At 46.6% G+C, this 17,253-nt stretch overlaps 1 protein-coding gene across 1 annotated transcript in view; it reads right to left on the bottom strand.

The window, feature by feature from the left end:
- MCMDC2 (minichromosome maintenance domain containing 2) overlaps nt 1–17,253 on the bottom strand; it is a 298,944-nt gene that overhangs the window by 217,166 nt on the left and 64,525 nt on the right. Inside the window, exon 5 of the mRNA XM_029591416.1 lies at nt 73–195. Coding sequence (XP_029447276.1) covers nt 73–195 — 123 coding nt within the window. The remainder of the gene's footprint in view (nt 1–72; nt 196–17,253) is intronic.

Genomic DNA, 17,253 nt, shown 5'->3' with positions numbered 1-17,253 from the left:
CTCTTAAAGACTTCCCCTTACAAATACAATGAATTGTACAATACAGAAAATAGACATTTGATACTTTCATACCACCAAGTACTCGGAACTTCATATCTTCTTTGAGAGGTGAAGCACACAAGACACAAACAAAATCATTCCTTACTGTTGCAGACTCTGTTGCACAAGGTATGTGTACTCTTATATACTGATATCCTAATATGAAAATTAAAAAACATATCAGCTTTACTTTCAGGTACACTTAACCATTAGAGAGTCTTTAAGATTGATAAAAGATTTTCAATTTGATCTGTTTTATCTTACACAATGAGGTCAATATTCAAAGGCTTTTAGCCAGATAACTTGTAAGTTATTCAGCTAGATGCCCACTGAATAATCCTGTCAAATGTGTTTACATTTTAGCCAGATAAATAATTATTCAGCTAAAAGTTAGACTGTTAAAGTAGAGGTGTTCTGGGGCAGAACTGAGACAGCTGAATAACTTATTCCAATATTTGGAGTCAGCCAAATAAGTTATTGGGCTATGTCAAGAAGTGAGCAGATTAAAAATTATCCAGGAATGTATTCCTGGATTACTTTAAACTTAATCGGCAATATTCAAAGAGATTATTTTTTTCATGTAATCACTGCTTAACTGGTGATATTCTTTGAATATTACTGGTTAAGTTAAAGTCATTCAGGTATACATAACTGGATAAATTTGCATCCTAATTGGCAATGTTCAAATCTATATGGTAACAAATAAGAGAAACTATTATCCACCCTTATACTTATCAAACAGAATAACAACACATAAGGGTAATTATTTTGTAATTTTTCAAATATTTACTATTACACATCAAATCCACAATCCTTTAATTATTAAATCACTAAAATAGTATTAAACATTTCAACATATCAACATTACAATGTTTCGATACACAATAATACATTATTTATTCCATATTATTTGGACCCCCAATTTGTGCATACAACCTCCCTATTGCACTGATATTAATTAATCCCCTAAAAATTCTCATCACATTCATCCATCCACATTCACCCTTCTTATCCCTTCACAGGACAACATTAAAATTGATTCCACCCCCCTATATTATTGCACCATACCCCATTGTACCAGTACAAAAATGTTCTTCTTTTTTTTATTTTTTTATTATTATACTTTATCAATGACTACAGTCTTGGCATGTTACTATCTCCACTTACTGACTAAATTATTAACATATATTAATATCTCCACTATCCAAATCTTAGCATAGATATCTCCACTTCCTAACTAAAATCGTAACATATGTTAATATCTCCACTACCCAAGCCTTAGCATATATAGATTTCTCCACTTCCCTACAAGGACCCTTGTTTCGCCATACATGGCTTCTTCAGGGGTTATCTTCTTCAATTATCTTCATACACTTGGCGGTGTAGATACTCTCCGCAGTTCCAAACTCACAACTCCTTGTGCACAAGTGTCCAAAGAATCCTACAACACGTACAAATATTATATTACAAATTTCTTCCCAAATTATAAAAAAAAGACCAAATATAAACTGAATCTCCCATATTACTCACTCTTTCCAGCATCTCCTATATCACTACCTCATCTCATAACGATATCAGTAATCCTCCGTTATGTTCTATCTCCATTCACGATGTATTCATTTCTACAAAATAATATATCATATATATTATCTCTCAAAATTTTATTTAATATAATCAGCATCAATGCCACATATCCATACACTTACTCATAATAGTGAAGTCATATCAACGTTATTCCATTGTTCCTCACTGCTCTATAATATCCTCCGATAGATCATCATTAACCTATAACAACATACAAATGCCCTATCAGGCCTTTTTTGCCCCGTTATTACATCCACATCCCCAATATTTAGATAGTCACTAACAATACTTACACCAACCACATTTGTCCAACAATCCTCAAACGCCTTCAGCCAACGTATCACCACACTGGAAACTAAATTCTACTTCCTCCTTTTAAATCTCCCTTATAAACCTTAGAAGCCATGCCCATTCCTTCTTCTTCCAACCAATCCAGTTCTAATCTCTATCACCACCCCCCCCCATCTTGCCGGCATAAATATCTCAATAGTCTTCTTCTTCATTTACTATTTCATACATAGTATGCCGCCCATTCAATTTCGCTATTGAGGCCCCACGGATGCACAGTCTTCCATCGAAAAATACATTTCTGTTCAGTGCGCCATAACCATCGTATCACATCTCCTCGATATTTCTCTACACACTGCACTATCACAAAAAATCTTAAATCATCAATCTGATGATGTGCATTAACCCAGTGAGCCACAAGGGGTGCTCCCTCTTTCTGGATCCGAATGTTACTCTTATGTTCTATGATCCGTTGTCGGATCATTCGCTTCATATATCCTATATACATTAATTGGCATGAACATATAATAGCATATGCAACCTTCTCAGAAGTACAGGTAAATTCACCCTTCATAAAATGTATTATTTTCTTTCCCAAATGTTGAAACCTGTCCCCTACCAATACATTTCTGCATACCGAACATCCCTGGCATGTTATCTGACCCACACTACTACCACATTCACTCTGTCTTTTTTTTATTTTCACCTTGGGCTACTAGAGACCTTAAATTTTTCCCTTTTGTAAATGCAAACACTTGGGGTTCCCTACATCCCGGGATAGACTTTAATAGTGCCCAATGTTTTAATATAGCTTTTTTAATGGACATCACCTTAGAAGAATAAGGTGTACAGCAAACCGTTTGGTCCAGCTGAGAACGGTCATTTTTTATCAGCAGGTTATCCCTATTGGCGTACAAACCCCTCTTAAATGCCTGTTTCACACATTTTCTGGGGTACCCCCCGGACAATAAATGTTTTTATTAACTGCTGTGCCTTATACTTGTATTCATCTACAGACTCTCCTATATCTCAGAAATTGGCTAATGGGGATGGATTCCCTTAATCTCAGATGGAAAGACTTAAAATGAAGAATAGAGTTCCTATCTGTCGGCTTCACATATACTGAGGTTATTTATTTATTTATTTTTGGTTTTTATATACCGGAAGTTCCTGTATAATATACATATCACTCCGGTTCACAGATAACAGAGATAACTATCGCCGGGATGGCGGTTTACATGGAACATATCGAACAGTTAATCTGTTATAAAGTAGAATACAAACTAAGTGTTACTAATTTAACACTATCCCAATATATTTTCATATCCAAAAAGGAGATACAATACCTCTCAATTTGTAAAGTGAAAACCAAATTCTCATCCACCTGATTAATCCATCATTTGAACATCTCCAATGATTTACCATCCCCCACCCAAATCCAAAATAAATCATCTATAAAACAATTCCAGAATCTTACATATTTAAACAGGGGAGATGGATAGATATATGCCTCTTCCACTTTAGCCACATATAAGCAAGCCACAGATGGCACCACTGGGGATTCCATAGGGATCCCCTTAACCTGCTTATAGAAAGTCCCTTGAAATACAAAATAGAACTCAAAAAATACAATCTTAGCCAGATCCATAATGACCAATTTCCGCCCCTCTGATATATCATTTTGCCCCACTATTTCTTCAATTACACCCAATGCCTTCAACTGGGGGATATTAGTATACAGAGCGGCAATGTCAGCCGTGACCAATATTCCATCATGTAAATCTTGTTCACTTTTCCCTAATTCATTAATAAAATCTGTAGTCCCGCACAAATGACTTAATCTGTTTGACTTTGGGTTGAAGGAAGCTATCTATAAACTTAGCGATGGTTTCAAAAATCGATCCAATACCTTATACAGCACACATGAAGAAGGATGTACAAGCGTACGTGGGTTCTTGCGCTGTCTGTGCAAAGCAAAAGCTACCACCCGGGCATCCTTGGGGCCTATTATAGCCTCTACCATCACCAGATGAACCATGGACCCATATCGCTACCGATTTCGTAGTGGACCTGCCATCATCCAACGGCAATAACACCATATGGGTTCCGGTCGACCATTTCTCTAAAATGGCACACCTTGTAGCATTACCAGGATTACCCTCTGCTACTGAGTTAGCAAAACTCTTCATTAAACACATCTTCCGTCTTCATGGGATGCCTAAACATATCCTATCCGACAGGGGAGTGCAATTTACTGCAAAGTCTTGGAGAGCATTATGTAAAAAATTTGAAATCGCCTTGGACTTAACCTCTGCCTACCATCCTCAGTCTAACATTCAGACTGAGAGGATGAATAGGATGCTGAAACAATTTCTGCAATCTTATGTCAACTCCAGACAGAATGACTGGGCTGAATTACTGCCTTGGATAGAATTTGCCATCAATTCACATCCTGCTTCTTCAACGGGGTCTTCCCCTTTCCAGCTTGTCTACGGGAGACAACCATTACCTCCACTGCCAATTCCATTGTCAGTAGCCTCTCCTGCTGCTCAGGCTACCACAGCAGAATTATCCCAACTTTGGAGACAGACGAAGGAACTTCTCGTCAAAGCAGGACAAAAGGCAAAGAGAAAGCAAGTGTTGCTTACCTGTAACAGGTGTTCTCACAGGACAGCGGGATGTTAATCCTTACATATGGGTGACATCATCAGGATGGAGCCCAATCACGGAAAACTTCTATTAAAGTTTCCGCCCCTTTTAAAAATATACCGCAGGGTCAAGCAGCGAATTATGCAACCTAAATCACTATAGGACCCGGAAAATCTAAGCAAGAAAAGTAACTTTAGAAGACAGGTCCAAAACGTCCTAGAGTCATATCCATGAAGGTTCTTCTGCAAGAACTTCTGCACTTGGTTCCTTCACCTCAGTGCCTAATAACAAATAATGTCTTATGGCCGCAACGCAATATGTTGCAAGATCCGGGTTTACAGCTGGGTATGTAGTCAATCACCGGCTAATGACTGTAGAAATCGCTGGGCATCTTTTGGATTATTGTAGAAGGTAGTGACACCAGCCATGGGTGATCCATAACTTAGCTGGGTAAACTAAGGCGAAGCAAACTAATACAGGGAGCTGCAGATGGGTGAAAAAGCTCTCTGTAGTCTGGCTAGTTTGACTGAATAATCCTGAAAAATTAAAATTTTTTGATCTCCCATTTGCGGCTGTAGACCATGTCGTAGAGCCTGTAGGATCACTGACTTTTGTGCAAATCCAGAAAACGCAACGATCACCACTAGTGGCCTGGTTTGAGTCTCCACTCGTGGTCCCACACGATGGGCCCTCCTCTATTAGAATCAGGCCTGACGCCTCAATGTGGGGGGAATTGTTCAGTCAGCTACTTTTTCCAAAAATTAACAGCGACTCCACCTCTGCCAGTGACTCTGGGAAGCCGATGAACCGCAGGTTATTATGCCTGGAGCAAGTTCTCCAGGTCCTCGACTTTATTTTCATGCTTCTCCAGTCTCTCTGCTGTCCACGTGGTCTCTGCCATGACTGCTCTCTTCCAGGGCTGACACTCGCTGCTCAACCTCTGAGATTCTGGATGCTGCTGCCTCAAATGAGTTAGGTGGAGATGGCATCAATTTTAGCAGTTAATTTCGCCAGACTTGCCATCCATTTTAATATCAATAGCTTTTTCAACTGCCCCATTAACCGCTGCAATTAGGGGCCTCAGTGGAGATCACCTCGACGCCAGCATCCTTCTGTCCGGCCATCTTGGGAGAGGGTGAGTCGGAGTTTCTCTCTGTCCTTTGTTACAAGACGGATGACATTCCCCACCGGTCGTACCAAAAGGAGGTTAAGTGTCTCTTGAAGGAGTCCTATGGTGCTGTGCTCCCGGTGAAAATGCTATAAAAAATGGCGGGGCAGAGGCAGATGGTGTGCTAGGCCTGAGAGCGCAAGTCAGAGACACGTCTTGCCCCTTCTCAGCATCACGTGATCTCCCAGAGATTTTATTATTTTAAGGAACAAGGCTTAGAACCGTTTGATGTTGCTCATTAGGTCTCACAACCTCCACTCAGAATTTCACTGCCTTTCTATCTTGGTAGTTGTTGGATTTTTCTAATACTTGATTATCTAATCCTATTTGCCAATGTGTACTGCCCATTACATACTGTTATACTATGCTAAATAATACTATATTATAACATATTATGCTTTATCATTTCATACTATTAGGGTGGGAGAAGGGTGAGGGGGTGAGGTGGAGGGTAAATTGGTGGTTTAGAGTAGTTTAGTTTAGTCTAATTTTGAATTGTACAACCTGTTCAACTGATTGCCGCAATTTGTTTTTGCGTCTACACATGCATATGCTCATTATTGTTGAGATACTTACCTGATAATCTCCTTTTCCTTAGTGTAGACAGATGGACTCAGAACAAGTGGGTATAGTGTGCTCGTGCTAGCAGTTGGAGACGGATCTGACGTCAGCACGGGTACATATACCCCCACAGGAAGTGAAGCAACTCAGTATCTTCCTTGCAAAAGCTGTTATGGATATATGTGTACTGACTGATCATGAATTAGTGAAACAGGAGTCCCCTGACCGATTGATAGTAGCTGGAGACCGCCAGCGCTCCCACCGGAAGGCGTCGACACCTGGTAGAGTGGACGCTCTATGTAAGAAAATGACAATGGCTTACCTTGAATCGGTGAACCCATGTATACCCGGCAGCCGGGCGGGATGCTGAGTCCATCTGTCTACACTAAGGAAAAGGAGATTATCAGGTAAGTAATCTCAACATTTCCTAGCGTGTAGCCAGATGGACTCAGAACAAGTGGGATGTTCAAGAGCTACTCCCAGACTGGGCGGGAGGCTGCCCGAGGTCCATTCAGGACTGCCCTTGCGAATGCTGAGTCCTCCCTGGCCTGGACGTCCAGATGGTAAAATCTGGAGAAGGTATGGAGGGAGGACCACGTCGCCGCTTTAACATATCTCTGCAGCGACAGCATCCTCGATTCTGCCCAAGAGGGCCGCCTGTGCTCTGGTAGAATGAGCCTTGACCTGTAGAGGTGGTGACTTCCCGGACTCTACATAGGCCGCTCTGATAACTTCTTTGATCCAGCGGGCGATTGTGGGCCGAGAGGCCGCTTCCCCTTGCTTCTTCCCGCTGTGAAGGACGAACAGATGGTCCGTCCTTCGTACTGCTTCTGTCTTTTCCAGGTATCTGGGCAGCAATCTGCCGATGTCGAGATGGCGTAGCAAACGCCCTTCTTCTGATTTCTTCAAACCCGCCGTGGTTGGCAAGGATCTGGTTTGGTTGAGGTGAAATTGTGAGACTACTTTAGGTAAGAAAGAGGGAACCGTGCGAAGATGGATAGCCTCTGGAGTGATTCTGAGAAAGGGATCACGGCAGGACAGCGCTTGTAGCTCTGAGATGCGGCGTGCTGAACAAACTGCCAGCAAGAACACCATCTTCAAAGTTAGCGAACGGAGAGACAGGCCCCGAAGGGATCTGAAGGTGGATCCCGCGAGGAAATCCAAAACTATGTTGAGGTTCCACAGGGGCACTGGCCACTTCAGTGGCGGACGAATGTGCTTAACTCCTTTCAGGAAGCGGGACACATCTGGGTGCGTGGCAATGGTCTTGCCCTCCCTCCTGGGACCGTAGCAAGACAGCCAGCCACCTGAACCTTGATGAAGCTTAGGGAGAGACCCTTCTGAAGCCCATCCTGCAGGAAATCCAGAACAATTGGGATAGTGGTCGCATGTGGATTGGTGCCATGAGTGTCGCACCAGGCTTCAAATACTCTCCAGATCCTTATGTAGGTGAGGGATGTGGAAAACTTGCGAGCGCGGAAGAGTGTATCTATCACCGGCTCTGAGTAACCTCTTTTCTTCAGTCTAGCCCTCTCAATGGCCAGACCGTAAGAGAGAATTGAGCTGGATCCTCGTGGAGGATGGGACCTTGACGAAGCAGGTCCCTGAGAGGAGGCAGGGAAAGGGGCTCCCCTGTCAGTAGTCTTCTCATGTCCGCATACCAGGGTCTTCTTGGCCAGTCTGGAGCCACTAGAAGAACTAGGCCTCTGTGCCTCTGAATCTTGTGTATAAGGGCGCCCAGCAGGGGCCACGGAGGAAAGGCGTATAGCAGGATCCCTGGAGGCCATGGCTGAACCAGGGCGTCGATCCCGTGAGAGAACAGATCTCACTTGCGGCTGAAGTATCTGGGTACTTGAGCATTGGACCTGTCTGCTAGTAGGTCCATGTCCGGAGTCCCCCACTGATCCACAATCATCTGGAAGGCTGTGGGGGACAGCTGCCATTCTCCCGGATTTAGGCTTTCCCTGCTGAGGAAGTCTGCCGCGGAGTTGTCCCTTCCGGCAATGTGGACGGCGGAGATGTCCTGGAGATTCGCCTCTGCCCAAGCCATCAGCGGGGCTATCTCAAGGGACACCTGTTGGCTTCTGGTTCCGCCCTGTCGGTTGACGTATGCCACCGTGGTGGCGTTGTCGGACAGCACTCTGACTGCTCTGTTCCGCAGTCTGTGAGCAAATCGCAGGCAGGCTAACCGGACTGCCCGTGCCTCTAGACGGTTGATGTTCCACCCCGACTCTTCTCTGTTCCACCGCCCTTGGGCGGTGAGCTCTTCGCAGTGTGCTCCCCATCCACTCAGGCTGGTATCTGTGGTGAGCAGAGTCCACGTGGGGGAGGACATCTTCGACCCCCTGCTCGTGTGGTTGGACTGCAACCACCACCGTAGCTGGGTCCGCAGTCTGGCTGGTAGAGGTAGATGCACGGAATAATTCCAGAAGCGTGGGCTCCATCGAGAGAGGAGGGAGCGTTGTAGTGGTCTCATATGGGCCCGCGCCCAGGGTACCACTTCCAGGGTGGATGCCATGAGACCGAGACCCTGCAGATAATCCCAAGCTATGGGCCGGCTGGCTCCCATCAAGGACCGTAGACGCGTCTGGAGTTTTAACCTTCTCTTGGTGGTGAGGCTGACTTTGTCTGCCTGGGTGTCGAACTGGACTCCCAGGTATTCCAGTGATTGGGAAGGCTGTAAGCAGCTCTTGTTTAGGTTGACTACCCATCCTAGGCTTTCCAGCAGGGAAATCACTCTGTTGGTTGCCCGATGGCTCTCCTCTCGGGATTTCGCCCTGATCAGCCAATCGTCTAGGTAGGGATGGACAAGGATTCCTTCCCGTCTGAGCGCCGCTGCTACCACTACGATCACCTTGGTGAAGGTCCGTGGCGCCGTGGCTAGCCCGAAGGGCAAAGCCCGGAATTGGAAGTGTCGTCCCAGAACCTTGAAGTGTAGGTAGCGCTGATGATCCCGATGGATCGGGATATGCAGGTAGGCTTCTGACAAGTCTAAGGCCGTGAGGAATTCCCCTGGCTGTACTGCGGTCTTGACTGAGCGCAGAGTTTCCATGCGAAACCTCGGGACCCTTAAGTATCGGTTGACTGACTTGAGGTCCAATACGGGCCGGAAAGTGCCCTCTTTCTTGGGTACCATGAAATAAATGGAATAGTGCCCAGAATCCATTTCCCATGCAGGTACTGGGATAATGGCTTTCAAGGACAGGAGCCTCGCCAGGGTGGCTTCCAATGCTGCCTTCTTGTGGATTGGACACGGAGATTCCACAAACCTGTCCAGAGGGATGTGATGGAAGTCCAGATAATACCCCTCTCGGATGATGGCGAGGACCCACTGGTCCGACGTAATCTCGACCCATCTGTGGTAGAAGAGGGTTAACCTGCCCCCTATGGCTTCGTCCCCCGGATGGAACGGCTGATTCCTATTGTGGGGTGCGGCCGGGACCCGAACCCGAGCCGGCTCCCCTCTTGTGCTGCTTGGTCCGAAAGGACTGGTTCCTGGCCTGAGGACGAGGTGCCTGGTAGCGACTCCTATAGGGAGTGAAGCGTTGGGAGCTTCTACCTCTGGAGGGCCTCGGAAAGGTGCGCTGGTTTCTCTTGGACCTGTCTTCCGGCAGTCGAGGTACTGGAGAGGCGCCCCATGTACTGGCCAGTTTATCTAGGTTGCTGCCGAAAAGAAGAGAACCCTTGAACGGCATTCTAGTGAGACTTGTCTTAGAAGGAGCGTCGGCTGACCAATTCCGTATCCAGAGCTGCCTCCTGGCTGCTACTGAGTATGAGACCCCCTTGGCTGTCGTACGGATTAGGTCGGAGGCGGCATCCATAAGGAACGAGAGAGCTGACTCCATGTCTGCTGCCGGAGCATTGCTCCTGACCTGTGACAAACAGGAACGCGTTACCACTGTGCAGCAGGTTGCGATTCGCAGAGACAGAGCTGCCACCTCAAAGGTTTGTTTCAGGATGGCATCCAGGCGTCGGTCATGAGCCTCCTTGAGGGCCGCCCCCCCCTCCACTGGAATGGTAGTGCGCTTGACCACAGCGCTAACCAAGGCGTCCACCTTAGGCACGCCAGCATATCCTTGATTGCCGGGTCCAGGGGGTACATGCCGGACAGGGCCCGACCCCCTTTGAATGAGGCCTCCGGCGCATTCCACTCCAAATCGATCAGCTGTTGCGCCGCCTGCAGGAAGGGGAAATGGCGGGCTGTGGGATGAAGACCCTCCAGCAGGGGGTTCTGCGTAGATGCCTCCATGGTGCTGGGGCCTGGAATAGCCAACTCCGTCAGGCACTGAGAGACCAGGTCGGAGAGATCCTCCTTGGGAAAGAACCGCCTCATAGTTCGATATGGCTCTATCCCCGAGGGAAGTTCCCCCTCCTCGGGGGGTCAGGACTCGTCCTCCGAGACATCAGGGTCCGTATGAGCTGGACTGCCCGGAGGCGGGTGCCTGCGGTAAGGGTGAGAGGGTCCGGGGGCAGGGGCAGCCGGGGCAGCAGGGCCTGGACGGGAAGCCGACTGCATCTGTACGAAGGCGAGGATCCCCTTAAATAAGTCCACCCAGGAAATGGAAGCGGTCTCCAGCCGTCGGGGTACCAGGTCCCCCGGGATTCCTGGCTGTTCGAGACAGCCCGCTAGATCCGGGGTGGCCCCTAGGGAACTGGCGGTAAACCTCGGTTGAGACTGGTCCTGGCCCGAGGCTCCCACGGCCTCCTCACATTGGGCACAAAGGGAGTCTGGCTCCTCACTCTGCGTGGCTCTAAGCTGGCACGCTGAGCACAGGCCAAGAGCTTTCACACCGGAATCAGGAGGTGCCGCCTCTGGAGACGCCGGGGCGTTTAGGTGTTCCATCGCGTCTTGCGAATGCAGGGCACCGGCGCTTATGCTGTCAGTGATATGCGCTCAATAATAATATGAGCCCAATAAGAATATGCGCTCAACAATATGCGCTCAATAATATGCGTTCAGCAATATGCGCTCAATAATAAACAATATGCGCTCAATAATATGCGTTCAGCAATATGCGCTCAATAATAAACAGTATGCGCTCAATAATATGCGTTCAGCGTTCAGCAATATGCGCTAAATAATAAACAATATGCGCCCAATAATATGCGTTCAGCAATATGCGCGCAATAATAAACAATATGCGCTCAATAATATGTGTTCAGCAATATGTGCTCAATAATAAACAGTATGCGCTCAATAATATACGTTCAGCAATATGCGCTCCGCTTAGCAATCTATATGCTGCGTTGTGCGCCTATCCACAGGTGCCTATCCGAACAAGGCAGACAAAATGGCGACCTCCACGGCATGCCGCATGCAGGCAACGCCGCCGATCCTCGTACCTCGGAGACCAAAAGTAAGAGATGTACGCCTTACCTGATCCTCGGCGCTTCCCGGTGTAACCCGGGCGGTCTCCGGCTGCGGGGGGAGAGGGGAAATACCTTCACCGCAGCACTTGAGGAAGTGCACCCGCTGCCTCTAAGCCGCCGAACTCGTCTCGTTCGGGGCTAAGTCCTCGCCGGGACCGAGGCGCCTCTCAGCCAGGCCCGAGCCCTTCTTGCTCGGGGGCTAGATCCCTGCCGCGGTTCGGCCACCGGACCGAGGCGTAGACCTCCGAGGGATCACGGAAATCACCTCGGGAAACTCGACTGGGGGAGGGACCCAAGGGTATCACCGCAGGAGTGTGGGGCTCGTCTTCTGAGAAATTTGGAAAGTAGAAAGTAGTATTGGAAAACACGCTCAGCGAGCGTGCAGGCGCTCCAAACTGCTTTGGAGACAGAAATTACTGAGTTGCTTCACTTCCTGTGGGGGTATATGTACCCGTGCTGACGTCAGATCCGTCTCCAACTGCTAGCACGAGCACACTATACCCACTTGTTCTGAGTCCATCTGGCTACACGCTAGGAAATGTATTTTCCATGTTTAAAGTTCATAGTGCAAAGTCTGTTACTGTATGATCTTTTTGATCAGGTGTGTACTTAAAAGTTAATAAATATAAGTTACAAAAAAAAAAAAGAGAGTATTGGCAGGCCTGAATTTGTAAATAGAAATAATAGACCTGTGCCTAGACTGGAAAAAATGTTGGGGCAGCAGGCTTGTTGAAGAATTGCTGCTTTCCAACCCACTGCTTCCTGATCTAACTGCAGAGAACAGGATAGGAGGGGGTGAGCCTGGAACAGACAGTAAAGAGGTTAGGAGGGGCTGAGTGGGGATCATTGGGGGTAAAGAGAAGGGCTGGGAGATGAGAGAAGATCAGCCAGAGTACATATGTCTATATGTGTACGAGAGGGGAAGTTGGGGTGGGGGGATGCTTGTATGAGTGATAAAAGAAGGGACTGGTGCCAGGTATGTATGTGTGTGTGTGTGTGTAGATATATATATATATATAGATAGATAGATAGATAGATAGATATAGATAGTTAGAGAGAGAGAGAGAGATACCAGATTGGGTTGGAGGTTAAAGCGAGGATGCAAGGGAAAGCAGCACTAAAGCTGGCCCTTCAATTTTTTGGTCAAGACAGCATATCGCAGAGCACTTTATTCAGACCCGAATAATCTTCAATATTGTGTCAAATCTTCAGACAATTCATTGGTCTGTGTACTTCCTCATTCCAATAAGTCAGCTTTAATTGCAAAAAATATTCGTCAGCATTGGGATGACTTTCACTTCAACCCAGTTTTTCTGAAGGTTCTTTAATTTCTTATACTTGGGGATAGAACACTGGAGGATCAAAAGTCAGAATTAATACGTCTCTACTGTCCAGTACTATCACAATGAAATTCTTCTATGCATGAAACAAGAGTGGGATCTAGGGGTGATCTCAAGGTGGCCAATCAGGTGGATAAGACAATGGCAAAAGGCAGACAGCTGCTTGAGTGCATACAGAGAGGAATGGTCAGTGTAAAAATGGAAGTGATATTGACCTTGTATATTGATATTGACCTTTCATCTAGAGTATATATTGATATTGACCTTTCATCTAGAGTAAATATGTTTAGATATTTCATCTAGAGTATATATGTTTAGATATTTAAGTCTTTTCCCATATGTTTTACAGCAAAGATCACTGACTGGTGAGACTGAATTTGAAATACAGTGTATTAGTTTTGGAGACCAAACCTTTGAAAGGATGGAGTCAGTCCAGAGGATAACTACTAAAATGGTCAGTGATCTTTGCTGTAAAACATATGGGAAAAGACTTAAATATCTAAACATATATACTCTAGATGAAAGGTGAGATGGGAATATAAGATAGAGGCATATAAATACTTCAGAGATATCAATGCTCAGGAGGTGAGTCTCTTTCAATGAAAAGGAGAATCTGGAATCATGAGATGAGAGTGAAAGGGGACAGACTAAAGAGTAATCAAAGCAAGTATTTCTTTACAGAAAGGATGGTGGATGCATGGAATAGCCTCCCAGTGGAGGTGGTAGAGACAAGTGCAAGAGATCTCTGAAGGAGTGGTAGGGATTGTAGAGCTGAGTAGTTGTGTGGATGGGCAGGCTAGATAGGCGTTTTCTGCTGTCATATTTCTATGTTTTCATGATCATCAAAAGATGACAATCCCAGTTACAGCCTTCCTGTGCTGTCAAAATTCTATACCCGCCCCCCTGCCAGCAGAGGTAATCAGCAAACATCCCTCATAGCTGCTCTAGCCACTTTCTCACTGATCCCATTAGGCAGCATCTCCAGCCCTACTTTTCCCAGCCTGTCCATTCTTGGCTCCTCGACCTGGCCATGCTTGCCATGCTTTCCTGCCTTGTAGCCATCTTGGCCTCCTGTCTTACCTCATACCCCTACCTTGACCTCTTGCCTTGCCTTGTGGCCTATCATGGCCTCCTGTCATGCCTTGTGGCCTTCCCGGTCTTCCTGCCTCGTTCTGTGGCCTTCTAGGCCTTTCTGCCTCACTTAGTGTCCTCTGGGCCTCCCTGTCCTGCCTTATGGCCTTTGGGCCTTCTAGGTTCGCCTAGCCCAGCTTTGTGCCCTGTTTGGGCCTTCTTGTTTATTGTTGCTTGTTCTAGTCCCGTTCTTGTCCAGTTTTTGTCTAGTCTTGTCCGGTCCAGTCCTGTCCTGCCCAGTTCAATCCTTGTCTTGTCCAGTTCTTGTCCCGTCCATTCCAGTCCCTGTTTCCATTCAAGGCCTTGCACACACTTTAAACCCTTGTTTACCTGTCTTCAGTCCCTGTATTGTCTCCTGTTCCAGCCCTTGTCTCCGTCCCCAGCCTTGCCCTTTGTTCCAGTCTGTGACTTCAGCCCTGCCTGTATCCAGCTCCTGCCTACCTTCAGTACCAGCCTTGCCTCCAGCTCTTGCCTGCCCTCGGTACCAGTCGTGTTCCAACTCCCAGTCTGTGCCATGATCCAACTAAATCCTGCTAGCCATCAGAACCCAAGAGCTCAACCTGTGAGGGAGGTGGCTGGTACAGGCAGAAGACCCAGTCCAGCCTTGCTCCTGTATGGGTAAATCCCGGTTCACAGCCTGCCCAACCATGACAGTATGAAGAGGCCATAGAGACCCTCTAGAGTAGAACCATGAATCACTGTCTGCTCACTAAGCCTGACAATCCAGTTTCTGTGACTCAGACACTAGCACAACAAACCCTTCTGGTAAAAAAGACCAGTGAATTACAACATGAGGGCCAATCTATCTTGAATAATTCTTGTGTATTGGAACCTATAGCCATATTGGAGATCATGCCAGAAAATTCCGTTTGTATACCAACTTCCCTAGAATCCCCACTTAATTCATTCATAGTCAGGACCAGCCAAAATAATCAGGAACAAATACCTGCACAAAAAAATACTGCTCCAGTGCCTCTGTGTCAGACTGCAGGAGTTTTGAAGCAGATAGATGCCATTAGTTCAATCTCTGGAACTCAGGCTCAATCACCTGCTTACAGTAAAACCTTAGGGGTAGATTTTCAGAGCCCTGCTCGCCTAAATCCGCCCAAAACCGGGCGGATTTAGGCGAGCAGGGCCCTGCGCGCCGGTAAGCCTATTTTACATAGGCCTACCGGCGCGCGCAGACCCCGGGACTCGCGTACGTCCCGGGGTTTTCGGAGGGGGGCGAGTCGGGGGCGTGTCGGGGGGCGGGCCCGGTCGTCGCGGCGTTTCGGGGGCGTGTCGGCAGCGTTTTGGGGGCGGGTACGGGGCGTGGCTACGGCCCGGGGCGGGGCCGCGCCCTCCGTACCCGCCCCCAGGTCGCGGCCCGGCGCGCAGCAGGCCCGCTGGCGCGCGGGGATTTACGTCTCCCTCCGGGAGGCGTAAATCCCCCGACAAAGGTAAGGGGGGGGTGTAGACAGGGCCGGGGGGGTGGGTTAGGTAGGGGAAGGGAGGGTAAGGTGAGGGGAGGGCAAAGGAAAGTTCCCTCCGAGGCCGCTCCGATTTCGGAGCGGCCTTGGAGGGAACGGGGGGAGGCAGCGCGGCTCGGCGCGCGCAGGCTATACAAAATCGATAGCCTTGCGCGCGCCGATCCAGGATTTTAGTGGATATGCGCGGCTCCGCGCGTATCTACTAAAATCCAGCGTACTTTTGCTTGAGTCTGATGCGCAAGCAAAAGTAGGCTGATCGCGCTTCTTTTAAAATCTACCCCTTAATGAGGTCTGCTCTAACTCCAAGGAAGGTAGCATGTGCATTCCACACAACTGTTCTCTCATGATCCTCTTGATTAAACCAGGCTCTGAAGTTGATTCTAATCCAGCTCCTCAGAATCCAGTTCAGGTTGCTTCAACAATTGTACCCAAGACCCTGGCTTCAGCTCTGCCTGAAGCTTTTATGGTCGCTGGTAAGACCTGCAATTTCTAAAATTCTTTTTCACTCAATGCACAATTAAGCGTTGGAATTTGTTGTCAGAGGATGTGGTAGTGTAGCTGGGTTCAAAAAAGGTTTGGATAAGTTCTTGGAAGAGAAGTCCATTTACTGCTATTAATCAAGTTGAGTTAGGGAATGGCTTCTGCTATTACTGGCATCAGTAGCATGGGATCTTCTTGGTGTTTGGTTACTTGTCAGGTTCTTGTGGCCTGGTTTGGCCTCTGTTGGAAACAGGATGCTGGGCTTGATGGACCCTTGGTCTGACCCAGGATGGCAATTTCTTATGTTCTCTGACTGTAGCTCTTCCTGCTCTGTCTCTACAGCCAGATGAGTCAGTCACTGCATTAAGTCCACACCAGAGGGACTCCAGTCTAGTGACTCCACTTGAAAGGGACCAATTTCAGCAGATTCACTTATCACTTTATTTATTTTTTATTTAAAAGTATTTCTATACCGTCTTTACAAACAGTGTTTAGTCAAAACGGTTTACATATATCAAAAAATAAAATGAAAATAAAAGCAATTAAAATTAAAATAGGAACAATGATGATTGAAAGTAGATTGACGTATAAAATATAAAATTACAAAAATTTTTCATTAATATAAAATAACAAATTGTTTAAAATAAAGTAGGTAGCATAAAGAAATCAATAAACAGAACAAGAGAACGTTGGGTGCCTAACTGAATATATGTGTTCTGGAAGTGTGGAATGATTATTTAGTGGGTGGTATCTGAAATGCAGTTCGGAATAGGTGAGTTTTTAAAGATTTTTTGAAATGCTTAGGATTAGATATGGATCTGATGGGGTCTGGTAAAGCATTCCATAGAATGGGACCTATGACTGAGAAAGCTCTTTTTCTAGTAATATCAAGACGGGCTTGTCGAGGTGAAGGAATGTCAAGAAGGTTTTTTTCCAAAGATCTTAAGTGTCTAGTCTGTTTGTAAATTCGAAGAATGGAGCATAAAGTGACCAAGTTAGGAGTGTAGATAAGAGAATGTATAATGGACAAAATTTTAAATTGTATTCTATATTTAACTGGTAGCCAATGTAAAGACTTTATCTGCATCTCAGCCCCAGAAAGACTCTGGTCCAGCTCTTTAGTCCTCTCCAGGAGGATTCCAGTCCAGTGGCTCCACTCCAAGAGATGCCAGGT

This window comes from Rhinatrema bivittatum, chromosome 2 (assembly GCF_901001135.1).
Source record: "Rhinatrema bivittatum chromosome 2, aRhiBiv1.1, whole genome shotgun sequence".
Classification (NCBI taxonomy): Eukaryota; Metazoa; Chordata; class Amphibia; order Gymnophiona; family Rhinatrematidae; genus Rhinatrema; species Rhinatrema bivittatum.
The sequence above is the reverse complement of the archived record's forward strand: the minus strand, read 5'-3'. Positions and strand labels throughout refer to the sequence as shown.